Source organism: Lontra canadensis, unplaced genomic scaffold (assembly GCF_010015895.1).
Source record: "Lontra canadensis isolate GAN:19392208 unplaced genomic scaffold, GSC_riverotter_1.0 scaffold1, whole genome shotgun sequence".
Lineage (NCBI taxonomy): Eukaryota > Metazoa > Chordata > Mammalia > Carnivora > Mustelidae > Lontra > Lontra canadensis.
The window spans coordinates 88,897,014-88,912,868 of record NW_022630995.1 but is presented as its reverse complement, the minus strand read 5'-3'; the positions used below and the strand labels follow the sequence as shown (position 1 = coordinate 88,912,868).

General features: G+C 34.0%; 1 protein-coding gene across 2 annotated transcripts in view; it reads left to right on the top strand.

Annotated features, from left to right (window-relative positions):
- USP53 (ubiquitin specific peptidase 53) overlaps positions 1-15,855 on the top strand; it is a 64,988-nt gene that overhangs the window by 31,420 nt on the left and 17,713 nt on the right. Inside the window, exons 5-9 of one of the 2 annotated variants that reach the window (XM_032858687.1) lie at positions 2,173-2,286; positions 2,430-2,512; positions 5,139-5,244; positions 6,060-6,206; positions 7,024-7,173. In XM_032858687.1, the coding sequence (XP_032714578.1) occupies positions 2,173-2,286; positions 2,430-2,512; positions 5,139-5,244; positions 6,060-6,206; positions 7,024-7,173 (600 nt within the window). The remainder of the gene's footprint in view (positions 1-2,172; positions 2,287-2,429; positions 2,513-5,138; positions 5,245-6,059; positions 6,207-7,023; positions 7,174-15,855) is intronic. The other variant, XM_032858693.1, reaches the window with a different exon arrangement.

Below are 15,855 nucleotides of genomic sequence, written 5' to 3'. Positions count from 1 at the left end.
AAGTCTCTGTTTTACCACCATATTGATACGTAGAGCATTCCTTTGAATAGTAACTAAACCATACATACCTTCTAAAATATGTGTTGATTATTAAATGTGTCAATGTTGCAGATGTTACTTATATTTAAAGAGGTAAACTTTTTTTCATAGTCTTATATCTATTTAAAAATTCTATTCATTCTTTCATCAGAAAATCTTTTGTTTTCCTTGACACATTGTTTTCCTCAAACCACTTCTTAATAGTTTGGGCCCTTACTCTCAGCATTATTTAAGCCTCCTTTCTTGTATCCTTTCAGCCTATCCCCTTAACAGTGTTTCTTAGTGGCCAACGGATTAATAAAATTTTCTTCAGATTAATCTTTGCCCTTCAGATATTCTTGTGACTCCAGTCTGGACTCTTCTGACATTTAAGGCCATTTACAGTTAAACTCCAGTTTACCTCTTTATTTCCTCCTATAATTTTCCCTCCTAATGTAGGTTGTTCTATTCCTGAAGTATGTCTTTTAAATTCACTGGATTTCTGTAGAATTTACTATCTGTAGATAGTAAATTGGCATTTATAGGTTATTCTCATTTTTTTAAAAATTTATTTGAGAGAGAGAATGTGTGCATGTGTGTGCTCACACTTGCACACATACACAAGTGGGAGGAGAGGCTGAGGCGGGGGTGAGGGGGAGAGAATCCACAAGCATACCCCCTGCTGAGTGTGGAGCCCGAAACAGGGATTGATACCAGGACCCTGAAATCATGACCTGAGTTGATATCAAGAATCGGCCACTTAACTGACTGAGCTACTCAGGTGCCCCTGTTGTTATTTCCTTAATGATCATCTTTACTGTTTCCTTGGACAGATGCAAAGCTCTTTGACTAGTGCACTGCTTAGCATACTTTTCTTGTTGATTAAAATGTTTCAAAAACAGCACACATAGTCATAAAATATGTTCATATTTCATGTTTCTAATTGATCCATCACTTAAAATATAAATATATTTTGTACAATACCAAACTTTGTAGTTTATTTTCATTTAAATGAAATGTACTAATAAGTGATATGATAATTCATGGACTATCTAGAAATTTAGGCTTAAATAATTGAATGCTTTTAAATTTCCTAGGGCAGAAGACGGGTAAGTTAGCTAATTAAAAGAATCCATTGGAGGGGTGCCTGGGTGACTCAGTCATTAAGGCTTTGCCTTCAGCTCAGGTTGTGATCCCAGAGTTCTGGGATCGAGCCTGGTGTTGGGCTCTCTGATCTGTGAAAAGTCTGCTTCTCTCTCTCCCTCTCCCTCTCTCACTCCCCCTGCTTGTGTTCCCTATCTTGCAGTCTTTCTCTCTGTCAAATAAATAAAAGAAATCTTGAAAGAAAAAAAAAAAAAGAATCCATTGGATAAACTTTGCAACCCATAAAGAAGGATTACTTGTTAAATAAATACTCCTTATTGATCTGTATTACGAATTTGAAATTTCATATGAAATTTGTTTGCCGGACAGATTCCTTGCATTAGGATGTTAGTGTAGGTATTGTAAACCTTTATGATTGCTATTTTTAATGTGAGTTATAGAGACTATAAAAATGTTCCAAGTAGGATTTTTGAAAGAATAACTGCTTTTCTTAATGTAAGAATGCTGGAAACATAGGAAACTTATGTTTTCTAATATTAAATTCTAGATGTTAGCCACCATGAATTGCTTTTAAAGGACTTTTAAAATATTTATTAAAATAATGTTATAATGTTTCTTTCATTAAATTTTTTTAAGAGCTAATGCTACAAAAGGTGAGTAATTGAACAGCATTTGAAGGGTTGATTAAAGAGGAAAGCTGAAAAGCTGACAGTATGTATGACACTGTTCAATTTAACACTTTGAAAAAATCTTAAAAAGATTCTTTTTTTTTTGGTAAAGATTTTATTTTTTTTATTTGACAGAGAGGGAACACAAGCAGGGGGAGTGGGAGAGGGAGAAGCAGACCTCCTGCCGAGCAGGGAGCAGGACCCTGAGCAGGGTCCCAGGACCCTGGGATCATGACCTGAGCCAGAGGCATACGCTTAACAACTGAGCCACTCAGGCAGCCCCTTAAAAAGATTCTTAAATTTGTAAAGTTTAAAAGAGTTATATTGTATAGTGTCATCTGTAAGTTTCACAACTCATTTGTCATTTAATTTTTTAAATTAGGAAAATATATTGGAGAGGATTCATTTCCATATAGTGCCAAGCAGAGATGCAGACATGTGTACCTCTAAATCTTGTATCACTCACCAGAAGTTTGCTATGACGCTGTATGAACAGGTGAGATGGCTCAACCACTTCATTAGTTACTCTGTTTGCATACGTTTATATATGTATAATATGTAACATATTTAAATATATGTAACATAGTATTATATTTATGTTTTATGGTTGATCAATCAAACATATGTTCTTCCCTGTAGTGTGTGTGTTGCAGCTGTGGAGCATCATCAGATCCTCTGCCTTTTACAGAATTTGTGCGGTACATTTCTACAACAGCCCTATGGTGAGAGCCTGTTAAAGCATGTTTACCACATTGAGCATTTATTTTATAGAACAATAATGTATGTGAATATCAGCTCTCTGTCTTAGACCTGAAAATACGCAACCATCAGAGGTGCTGAGTGATGTCCAGCTCAGCTAGCTGTTTCTGATTTGGTCAGAAACATATACTTGATGAAATTTCCAAATATTAGTCAAAATTTGTGTCTCTTTATGTTTATAGCAAGTTTTGGGAATTGCAAAGGAGACCTTAAAATGACAACAAGTTCAGTGTTAAATGGAGTTGCATGTGATTTCTTCATTTTTGCTAAGGTGTTATCTTTGTAGTAACAGTGTTTCCCTTCATCTCCATGTCCCTTCATGGTGATGGAAGCCAGGGTAAGGAGAAAAGAAAGAAAAGGTGAAATTAATTCTCCATTAGATTTATTGCATTTAAAGCCTCAACATTCACCTGAAATAAAAATTTGCCAGCTTGCCTGTCCCCTCCTTCCCTGCTCATGAAACATTAGTGAGTTAGGGATCCAAAAAGATCCCTAGACTTTACATAATAAGAGTAGTTTAAACACTTTTGAATAGGTATTTGAAAATATAAATATTTAATAGGAACATTGAATAAAGTCATAAATATTTATAGGTATTTTGATATAAAAAATAACACATGGATCAATAATTATCAGTACATTAGTATAACAGTTACTAAATGGTACCAATATTTTTATCATTGTGCAAAATAAATATCAGGTGCTTATCGGTTTCATTATATTATTACACTTCTTGGCTTTTTTGGATATGACACAATATTTCTTGAAGATTATTGAATAATAGCAATTTCATTATTTGAGTGTGTTTAGTGTCTTAATATATCCAGAGTTTGGGAGCATAGTTTTAGGGAACCATTCCCTAAAATTCAGTCAATTTTAGATCCATTTTTTTTCACTTTGTATGAAAAGTAGGATGGCGTTTGAACAAGGATAGGCCACACATTAGAAACCGTAAAATTTTAAGTCTACTCTGAAACTCTTATATAAAATGACAGTGCTCTGATTCAGTATCTTATGTAACAAGAGTTGGAGCTCCATCAGTCTCTTCCTGGTCCACACCATCAATTGCAAGAAACCAGACTTTGAACTCTAATTATGGTTGACCCTTCAATAACACAGGTTTGAAGTGCACAGGTCCACTTAGATGCAGATTTTTCTCAATAATAAATGTACATTACTGTAAATGTATTGTATTTTCCTTAGTTTTTTTTCAAGATTTATTTATTTATTTTAGAGAGAGAGCGTGCATGTGCAAGCAGAAGCAGGGGCAGAGGGAGAAGGAGAGAGAGAATCTCAGGCAGATTTCCTACTGTTTGTGGAGCCCAGTGCAGGGCTTGATCTCATAACCCTGAGTTCAAGACCTGTGCTGAGATCAAGTAGACACTCAATTGACCGAGCCATCTGATTGTCCCCTTTATAATTTTCTTAATGACATTTCCTTTTCTCCAGCTTTTTTGGTAAGAATACAGTATATAATACATATAACAGGAAGTGTGTGTTAATTGACTATTATTGGTAAGGCTTCCAGTTAATAGTAGGCTATTAGTAGTTAACTTTGAGGGGGGTGTCAGAAGTTATATGCGGATTTTGGATTGTGTGAGGGTTGGTGCCCTTTACCCCATGTTGTTTAAGTGTCAACTATAATCACCTTTGTATTGATAATAAGTATTGAATACCAATTACAGAATTCCAGGCTTCACATAAATCATTACTTGTAATGTTAACAAAAACATCATTTTAAATGTACAGTTTGAACAAGCTTATCAGATTTAGTGCTTTCTAATATACTTGTGAAGTGTTTTAGAAGAATAGGTGCTTTTAGTTGTTATTGAATACTGTATATTAAACCATGGAACTGTAAAATATATCTAGTTCTAAGACAGTTAATATTACCACTAAGCAGAACCAGAGCATCTAGAATGGAAAGTAGTAAGGATGTTTGAACTTATATGACCTATCTTTTTGGAAGTGTTTAAATAGTTGTTTAAAGATACTTAATACCTTGCTATATAAAAATTTGATTCTAAAATAGACTAAACAAAAAGTGGCACAGATATCCTGCCTAGGCTGTAATGAAATGGTTAGCATAAGGCATAAGCCTGACCTAAATAGTTTTGGTTTTGACTTCTGCATTAATCAGCAAAGGAGCCTTCTGTTAGCTGAAAATGGTAACTTTGTTTCTGAGAACTTTAGGCCAGAGGGGAAGCCTTTCCAACAATTTGTTTTTCTTGTTAGGCCAAAATTTAAACTCAAGTCCCTATTTGTTAAATAATAATGTAAAAGAAACATTTGACTTAGAACTACCTCCAGACAGAACTAGGATCATTTTATTACCTCGTTCATGTAGTTCCAAACGATGGTAAAATTTAGTGTTCTTTTGTTCTTGACCTAATTTTTTTCATCATAAGTTAACCTGCCAAATTTCATAATTTTTCACTCTACGAAAATTCACTTTATGGTTAATTTTTCAAACAACCTGTTTTAAGATATAAAATACCCATATTGATAACTTAATATTCTTCATGCATAATTTGTTAGATCTTTCTAAAGTTCAAGGGACAAATTTGACACTGCTCCTTTGTTTTGTAGCAACGAGGTAGAAAGAATGATGGAAAGGCATGAACGTTTTAAGCCTGAAATGTTTGCAGAATTGCTGCAAGCAGCAAATACAACTGATGACTATAGGAAATGTCCTGTAAGTATAATTTGGAGAATATTAATGTGCTTTTATGTTTATAAATTTGAAAATAGATATTCAGAAATTACCATGTAAATACTAACTATACATGGGCTTGATTTTAAGAATTTATTTTTTCAATATTATTTTAGGCAACTCTTTATACCAGGTGAGCTGTTTGAGCACTATTTCTTTAAAAACTTTTCGTGAAGGATTTAAGTTAGTGTATGCTGATTTTTTTTTTCCTTTTTGAGAGAAAGAGGGTGCACGTGTGCATGCAAGGAGGGCTGGAGGGGAGGGGTAGAAGGAGAGGGAGAGAGAGAATGTTAAGCAGACTCCCTGCTGAGCATGGAGCCCTAGGTGAGGCTTGATCTCAACCATCCTGAGATCATGACCTGAGTTGAAATCAAGAGTCAGGCACTTAACTGACTGAGTCACCCAGGTGCCTCCTGATTATTTTTTTTTAAGTTCTGAAATCTATCATTTGTTTAAAGAGAAAGTTTTTTATTTTCATTATAAGCACTACAAATGGTACCATTCTTTTCTAATGTAATATTATTAATGAATTCAGTGTTCTATTTCTCATTTTTTTAGATTGAATTCTTATTGTAGCAGATTTTAAAAATACCAAAGGAAAGTACTTTGATTAAAACAAACTTACCATTTAATCAATAATTAAGCAAATAGCTGGATAAAAGTGAATTTTAGTATTCTGAGCAAAGAATTTTCTGATATATGTGAAGGTTGTTACTGTTTAATACAAACTGTAAGGTATTACTTATGGTATACCTATTTCAGTAATTTCAAAATGTGCCTTTTGTGTTTTTCTTTAGAGTAACTGTGGCCAAAAAATAAAAATTCGCCGTGTTTTAATGAATTGCCCAGAGATTGTTACAATTGGTTTAGTATGGGATTCTGAACATTCTGACTTGACCGAAGATGTTGTTCGGAATCTAGCAACACATCTTTATCTTCCTGGGGTATCTCAGCTGTTTTCATTCTCTTTTCTGTTTTTAAATTATTATAAACGTATTCATATATTATAACACACTTTGTTTTTAAAAACTAAATTTTCTTTCTAAAGGAAATAATATTCAGATATAATCCTGATAAAATTCATCAAATCGAGCTAACTGGAATGCCTTTCTTGCATAGACTGGGAATGACTTTCAGTTATAAACTGTCTCATGCTCTAGTTTTGTATCACTCTAGAATGATGATAATGATGTGTGTGTGTGTATGTGAGTGTGGTAATGACAAAATATAAATATTAACCTAGAAAAGTAAAGAGTCAAAAATCATCTACAGTTGGGGCGCCTGGGTGGCTCAGTGGGTTAAAAATCATCTACAGCACTGATCTCTATATGCTTATTAACATCTTAATATTTGATTGGTTTATATTATAATTAAACTTTTAGATAATTAACTTTCAGATAATATGTTTAATGTATGTTCAAATATGTGATTCAATGAAAAATTATTGGGAATTGTGTAATTTATCCCACATTTCCAGTTTATGTATATAAATTGTCAAGATACTGGGTTACTGAACTAAATTGTAGTGAATTCATTTTATTGGAGGAATGCTAATAGCTATAGTTAATAGTAAGTAATAGTTAATGATAATTCTGTTCAGTCCAATCTTAGTGGTACTTTCTGTACTTATATAATATTGGATTAAGGAAGCTTGCATAAGAAATTTTTTCATAGATAGTCAAATACCTGACTCACCAAATTATTGTTCCTTGTTTTTTAAAAGATACAGTATTAAATATACATTTTCATTTTTTTGAACAGCTTTTTTATAGAGTTACTGATGAAAATGCCAAAAATAGTGAACTTCATCTAGTTGGTATGATCTGCTACACCAGCCGACATTATTGTGCCTTTGCTCTTCATACCAAGAGTTCCAAATGGGTATTTTTTGATGATGCAAATGTGAAAGAGGTAAGTTGACACTTTCACTAACCAGGATAATTATTGTGACTTCTTACTTTTTAGGAATAAATGAAATAATAATATAAAATGTATATTATGTAGTATTATATGTAAAATAATGATTGTATATAAGCATTTCTTATATAAAATAATAAATGACCTTAATGATAATAGCATTGCTAAGTTCATACTTTTATTAATTTTTGAAATATGGTTTATTTTATTTATTTATTTATTTTTTACAGATTTTATCTATTTATTTGACAGAGATCACAGGCAGGCAGAGAGAGGGGAGGGGAAGCAGGCTCCCTGCCCAGCAGAGAGCCCGATGTGGGCCTCGATCCCAGGACCCTGGGATAATGACCCAAGCCGAAGGCAGAGGCTCTAACCCACTGAGCCACCCAGGCACCCATGAAATCTGGTTTATTTTAAAGCCAATTTTTAAACCAGTCCATTTCCAGAATAATGAAAAAGTTGACAAATAAATGTTAGAATGTAAATATGTAGCTGTCAGTGATCCATATGTCTGGTACATTTTGTCTGATACATAGTTGCTCTGTGAGTTTCTTTGTGAATGATTCACAGTTGCTTTATATAATTAGTGATGAAAATCTTATTTTTTAAATTATTATGATTGCTTTTTTTTGTATATGGTATTCAGAATTAGGTATGGTTACTTTTTCTTTTGGTCAGTAACTTATTCAAAATTATAATATCTAGAAAACTAGTGAATAATAGTTTGTAATAAGGACTATTTATCAGAATCACCTTTGGAACTTTTGAAAAAATGTGTATCTGCCTGGACTCTTAAATTCTCAATTCAGAGGTATAGAGGCCAATACCTGATTTTTTTTTTTTAAGTTCTATAGGAGATTAAGATTTTGCCACATATGAAAACTATTGATCTTGTCAATACTATGCCTAGGTTTATTGGCTTTGAGAATCCTATTATTAAGCAGTAAATGGATTTAAAAGTACAAATTATTTCATTGTGCTAAGCAAATGATGTACAATTCCATTTCCTTTCATTTTAATGTATAAGAAAGGGCCATTTATCATCATTATGAATTACTAAGTCAGAAGTTCAAATATTCAGTATTTAGTGGATTTCTAATTGTTTCTTTGAAGGATGAACTGCTATGGAAATAGCCCTTCCAGTATTAAAAAATTAGAAAATCAAATAGACAAAATAACTTTTTTAGACATTGGCCAGCAGGCAGTTGAACAGAAAAAAGGAAACAAGATGAGCCCTACGGTTATTCCTGTTTACCACCTACAGGTAGTTTTTATAGTGCAGGGAGGCGGGATTCAGATAAAGCAGTCTCACTGAGTTGAGGAAACCGAAATTGGAGTTCAGGGAGGCTAAGATGGCTAAAATTTGCTGGACAGATTACCAGAAAGAACACTGCACAGAGGGAAAGTTCTGGAGATTGGTAGAGGGGTCACCTTTAATCTTTGGCTGAATAGTGATCTGACATTGTGTTGCCAAACCTGCACAAGGTTGAGGAAAGAATTACTGGAAAGCAGAAGGTCAGGCAATTTTCAGAAGTCATATAGGGCTAGGAATAGTTTGCATCCACACCAGCAGGAATAGAAAGATGTTGCAATGCAAAGAGCAACAGATAGAATCCTCAGAAAAGTATCACCTTAATTTTGGGGCTAAATTATACCTAGAATGAATACTACTCTGTACCTGACATAAAAAGCTTAAAATGAAGCCTTCAAAGCACCAGGATGGTCCTACATAATTTAACAAATGCCAGAATGAAGTACAGTACTTTTTAAAGGAACACAACAAAATTTACCCAAAAATATAAATTTCAATATGCCATTTGCTGAGGATAAGGGAGAGAAACAGACTTGTCACACTGGGAAGACAAATCCCTTTAACATTTGGCTTTGAAAACCAGAAGGGCCAAACTTTGCAAGTTCTAACAACCAGTAGGACTTAATAAGAGCAAACTGAATCCAACAATACATTAAAAAGAAAATCAATCACCACAGTCAAGTGGGATTTATTCCTGGGTTTGCAAGGGTGATTCAATATTCACAAATCAGTCAACATGATACGCCACATTAATATAAAAGAAAGGATAAGAACCCTTTGATCTTTTCAGTAGAAGCAAAAACATTTAACAAAGCACAGTATCCATTAATGATAAAAGCCCTCAACAAAATCGGTTTAGAGGGAACATACCTCAATGTAGGAAAGGCCATATATAAAAACCCCATAACTAACATCATAATGGGAAAAAACGGAATTTTTCCTGTATAGTCAGGAACTTAACAGGGATGTCCACTCTCACCACTGTTAATTTAACATAGTACTGGAAGTCCAAGCAATCAATGAAAAGAAGTAAAGCAATCAGACAATGAAAAGAAATAAGGGCGTCCTAATTGGTAAGGAAAAAGAAAACTTTATTTGCAGATAACATGATATTCTATATAGAAAACCTGAAAGACCACCAAAAAATTGCCTGAACTGATATACAAATTCAGTAAAGTCACAGGATACAAAATATACAAAAATCTGTAGCATTTCTATATACCAGTAATGAAGCAGCAGAAAAAGAAATCAAGAAATCAATCCCCATTTACAATTGCATTCAAAACCATAAGGTACATCAGAGTAAAAGTAAGCAAAGAGCTGAAAGACCTGTACTCCAAAGACTATAAAACACACATGAAAGAAATTAAAGATGACAGAAATGGAAAAACATCCGTGCTCATGGAAGGACAAATATTGTTAAAATGTCCTTACTACCCAAAGCAATCTACACATTTAATGTAATCCCTATCAAAATACCACAAGCATTTTTCACAGAGCTGGAAGAAACCATCCTAAAATTTGTATGGAACCAAAAAGACCCCAGATTGCCAAAACAACTTTGAAAAAGATAAGCAAAGCTGGATGCATCACAATTCTGGACTTCAAGTTATATTACAAAGCTGTGGTAATAAAACAATATGGTACTGGCACAAAAACAGACATAGATCAATGCAACAGGATAGAAACTAGGAAGGGAACTCAGAACTATATGGTCAATTAGTCTTGATGGCAGGAAAGAAAATGCAATGGGAAAAAGACAGTCTCTTCAACAAATGGTGTTGGGAAAACTGGACAGCAACATGCAGAAGAATGAGACTGGACCACTTTCTTACACCATACAAAAAATAAATTAAAAATGGATTAAAGACATAAATATGAGACTTGAAAGCATAAAAATCCTAAGGGAAAACACAAGCAGTAACCTCTTTGACATTAGACATAGCAGCTTCCTTCTGTATATGTTTCCTGAGGTAAGAGAAACAAAAGCAAAACTCTTGGGACTTCATCAAAATAAAAAGCTTCTGTACAGCAAAGGAAACAGTCAACAAAACTAGAAGGCAGCCTATAGAATGGGAGAAGATATTTGCAAATGACGTATATGATAATGGGTTAGTATCCAAAATGTTTACTAGCAAATTCTCTTTCTCGCTCTCTTCCCCTCTCTCTGCCCCTCTCTCTGGCCCCAACACACAATCCTAATTATGATACAATCTTAGGTTTTTTTCTTTTGCTACTTTTTTGTGCCCTTATCTCTTTCCTTTCCTTTTTCTTTTTAACCTGGCCTATGAAGGGATTTTCTGCACTAAAAAAAATAAAAGATTTGTAAACACATAGTTTTAGTTAAATTCCTTGGATGAGAGTCTTTTTATACTAATAGTAGGCAGGGGAGAACTTTGTCTCAAATCCCTACCTCTTTGTACCCAATCCTTCACCATAACCACCATCATTCTCCACATTACTTTGCATAAAGTAGGAATTGGAGAAAAATTTAATTAATCTCATTTGAATTCATGGTAAACTCCATTATCATGTTCTGTAAGTATAGTAGTTAATATATGAAAGCATATAACCAGTATCCAAAGAATTTGAGTATAGTAAAATACACAGAACTAAAACTTTAGTAAATTTGCTTTGGGTTAATTGAGAAAGACTGGCTGCCTCCAAATGTTCATGAACGGGAATGCCAACATATAAAGTTCTGGTTAATATAACACAGATAATGACTTAGACTGTGAAATTTGATGTAAATGTGTTAAAGATTACTTTAAGATCCTTAACTGTGTTAATGAAGTTGGTAGCTGCTGCTGACAATAAGAACTTCAAAAAATATCAGAAGATGTTATTGCTCTACAGAAACAACTGTACCTTTAAAGATATTTCACTTAATATAGATAATACAAACTTTGTGCACTGACACTACATCAAATACAACCAGTTTTTAGTATCTACGTGTATTCCAATTGAAGGAATTCCGATTCAATTCAATTCAATTCCAATTGAAGGATGCTCTATAATATTCATTATAATGTATTCAAAAAACCTTTTAATTATTTTTTAAGTCACAGCCACAAATAAAGCAAAAACAAAATTTTAAAAGTAAAAAAAAAAAAGAATTTATAAAACTCACCAAAATGAATAATCCAATTAGAAAAAATGGGCAGAAGACATGAGCATTTCTCCAAAGAAGACATACAGATGGTCAATAGACACATGAAGAGCTTCTCAACATCACTGATAATCAGGGAAATGCAAATCAAAACTACAATGGAGTATCACCTCACACCTGTCAGAATGGCTAAAATCAACAACATAGGAAACAACAGATGTTGGTAAGGATGTGGATAAAGGGGAACCCTCTTGCACTGTTGGTGGTAATGTAAACTGGTGTACCCACTCTGGAAAACAGTGTGGAGGTTCCTCAAAAAGTTAAAAATAGAACTACCCTATGATCCAGCAATTGAACTACTAGGTATTCAGCCAACGAACACAGAAAAACTAATTCAAAGGGATACGTGCACGGCAGTGTTATCAATAATAGCCAAATTTTGGAAAGAGTCCAAATGTTATCCACTGATGAATGGATAAAGAAGTGGGGTGGATATATGCATGCATGCAATGCAATATTACTCAGCCATAAAAAATGGAATCTTGCCATTTGCAATGAGATAGATGGAGCTAGAGAGTATTAACCTAAGTGAAATAAGTCAGAGAAAGACAAATAGCATACAAAACAAACAAGCAAAGGGAAAAAGAGATAAAGGCAAAACTAGAAACAGACTCTTAACTGTAGAGAATAAACTGATGGTTATAGGAGGGGAAGGGACAAAGGAGTTTACTTGTGATAAGCACTGGGTGTTGTGTAGAAATGCTGAATCACTATGTACCTGAGACTAACACTGTATGTTAACCAGCTGGAATTTAAATAAAAACTTTTAAAAAATTAAATTACATAAACACACACACACATACACACACACACACACACACACACACACACAGTTGCTCACGATACATATGTGACTTGCCTACCATTTTCCTTATGATACTAATCCAGAAATGGAGGTAGAGAAAAGGAGGGAATAAGGACCCCCAGGCAAACTTTGACATATAAATTGAACTTGAAGGTCTCCACATCCCATTTCTTCTTCCTTTTCCCCAACTGTGATGTGTCCCTCTCCCTGAGAGCTCCTGACCTCTATGACTCCACAACTGTTGAGGCTCTGCTCCAGAAAAAGTTGAGTAGGTTTATTTCCAGGATTGGTATTGTATTTTTTGGTGTTTTGACTCTACCAAAATTTTTTTTAGCAGCAAGGTCAAGTGAAAGGAAAATAGGTAGGTCCAGGAAGATCTACAGAGAGCTACCAAGGTCACACCATATTGTAGTTGTTCACCTTACTTACCTTTAGAAAAAGTCATGAGAAAAGTAAATCTGACTCAGGTGTCTTAATATTAGCAAAGAAACTCAATAGTACTGTCACAAGGACTATGTAGGATGAGGACTTCTTAGGGCTCATTTAGCTATAAATGATTCCATAACCCAGAGTAACTCCTGGGTTTTTGGGTGTATCCACTACTGTAGAGTGCCCTGGTGCCTTCTGGGAATACATTAAGGGCAGTCTGGAAAGCTGGCATGGCAAGGTGAGATGAGTATTCACAGCATCTTCTTGCCTCACAGGTAGGAGAATCCCCTCATGGGCTTCTCTTCTCTCCTGTGACATGAAGCGCATTTCGTTTTGGCTCATCAGGACCTGAACCTTTATAATACACATCAGGACTTGAGTAGCCAGAGAACCTAGCTGAAGGCAAACATCATAGGAAGAGAGAGAGCAGGCATGGAAAGAAGAGAAGGGTGAGAGACACCATAGCCTTCCAAGTCTGAGTCTGTAAAACAAGGTCTTTTTGGAGTTTGGGATGAAAGAGAATTTGGGGTCCAGCCATAGGTATGAAAGAAGGAAAGAGATCAAAATGAAAAAAAGAGTTGCAAGGTTTTTGTGTGCATGCATTATTAGTTGTAATTGCTTTTTTTTTTTTTTTTTTTTTGCGTAACTAAAATAAAGGTTTAGTTTTTTATTAAATAAGAATCCTGGAATTTAAAAAAATCTGTGGGCTCAGTGTGAGAGAGGCCAAGAGTGAAGAACCATAGGAAGCTGGGTCCCTACCCTTAAAAAATGATGTTCAGTAAATTATTAGGTATAAAGTAATACAAATTCAACTCACAATGAGATTCTATATCTCATGTGTAAGAATAGCTAAAACTAAAAAGACTGACCATACCAAGAGTTGGTGAAGATGTGAAATAGCTAGATCTCTCACAGAAGAGTGATGGAAATACAAAATGAACAGTTACTTTAGAAAACTTTATGAATTTCTTATGACTTAAACATGTACTTACCATAGATACTGGTAATTCCACTCCTGTAAAAACACACAAAACTTGTACTTGAATGTTTATAGTAGTTTTGTTCATAATAACCAAAACTGGAAACAACTCAAATGTCCATCAACAGGTAAATGGATAAACAAAGTGTGGTATAACCATTCAATGGAATATAATACTCAGCAGTAAAAAGTAATGAACTATTGATACATGCAACATTGTGGAAAAATCTGAAAAGCGATATGGTAAATGAAAGAAGTGAGACATAAGAAACTATGATTCTGCTTATTAAAACTCATGAAAAGGAAAAAACAAAGTGACAGAAAGTAAATCATTGGTCCAGTCACTGCAGAGGGGGAGCTACTTGATTGTATGTATGTATTTGGCAGAATTCGTTGACTGGTATACTATAACTGAGTAGTTTTATTCCATGTAAATTCTACTCAATCCAAAGAAAAAATTTGGGTATTCTAAAATAAACACTTTGCTCATATTATAGTACTTTTATATAACAGTTTATCAGCAAGTTCCACCTTGAATCAGTGTTTAGTAATATTTTGGCACTCCTTTCTATCTACGTAGTTTAAATGGTCAATATTTGAAGGAAGAGTTGGATGTATAGTCACTCTGAGGTTTAGGTTTGTTTTGTTTTCAAATTACTCTAGTTCCTCAAGTATCTCAGATTCCAAGGTAAGAAGGTTAAATAGCTAAATATGTGTGGTTTGAGAAAGCTCCTTAGGACTTTTAAAGATCTCTTCTTTATACCAAAGCCAGTATTCTAGAATGCTTTGTTTTATATTTGGTTGGTTTTTGTTTTATTTTGTTTTGAATCAGTTTTTTAGAGGTATAGTTTACAAACATTAAAATGCACCTATACATAGGTATGGACAAATGTGTACACACCTATGTAACCTACACAATTATCACCCAGAAAATTCTGTCATGTCCCTTTACTGCCAGTACCCCCCCACCCTATCCTGGGCTCTAGGAAATCACCGATCTCACAATAGATTAGTCTGGTTCATTCTATAATTATGTAAGAATGGTGTCTCACAGTCTCAGTTCTCTGTGTTTGGCTTCCTTTACCAAGCATAATGCCTTTTAAGATTCATGTTCTGTTAGTGGTTCATTTTTATTGTTGTGTTCCATTACATGCCTATATAACAATTTATCCATTTACCTTTTGAATTATAAATAATTTTTATGTGAACATGATTTTTTTTTCCCCGTTGCTCTTAGCTAATACTCAGAAGTGGAGACACCTGGATGGCTCAGTCAGTTAAGCATCAGATTCTTGATTTCAGCTCATGTCATGATCTCAGGTTCTTGTGATTAAGCCCCACATTGCATTCTGTGCCAGATGTGTTGCCTGCTTAGGATTCTTTCTCTTCCCCTCTGCCCTTCCCCTCCAATTAAAAAAAAAAAAAAAAAAAAAAAAAAAAATATATATATATATATATACTCAGAAGTGGAACTTCTGGGTTGTATAAGTGTAGTTAAACTTTATAAGGAACTGGCAAAATGATCTTCATAGTGATTATAACAATTCACATTCCTGTTAGTGTATGAGAATTCCAGTTGCTCCACATTCTCAGCAGAGTTTTATGTTGATAGTCTTTAATTTTAGCCCGTATAAAGAAAGTACAGTGTTATTTCAGTGTGGTTTTAATTTGCATTTTATTTATGATTAGCAATATTTTGAGTACCTTTTTGTGCTAATTGGCCATTCTTTCGTTTTTTTATTTTTGGTGAAGTGTATTCAGTTGTTTGCCCATTTTAAATTTGATCATCTTCTTATTAGTGAATTGCAGGAATTCTTCATTCTGCACACCTGTCCATTATTCGATGTATGTGACTTGTTTTCTTCATTTTCTTAATGGTAACCTTTAAACAGCAGAAGTTATTAATTTATTTTTATATGAATCCCATTTTATAACTTTTTTCTTCTGTGGTTTGTTTGATGTCCTATCTTCTTTTGTTTTGT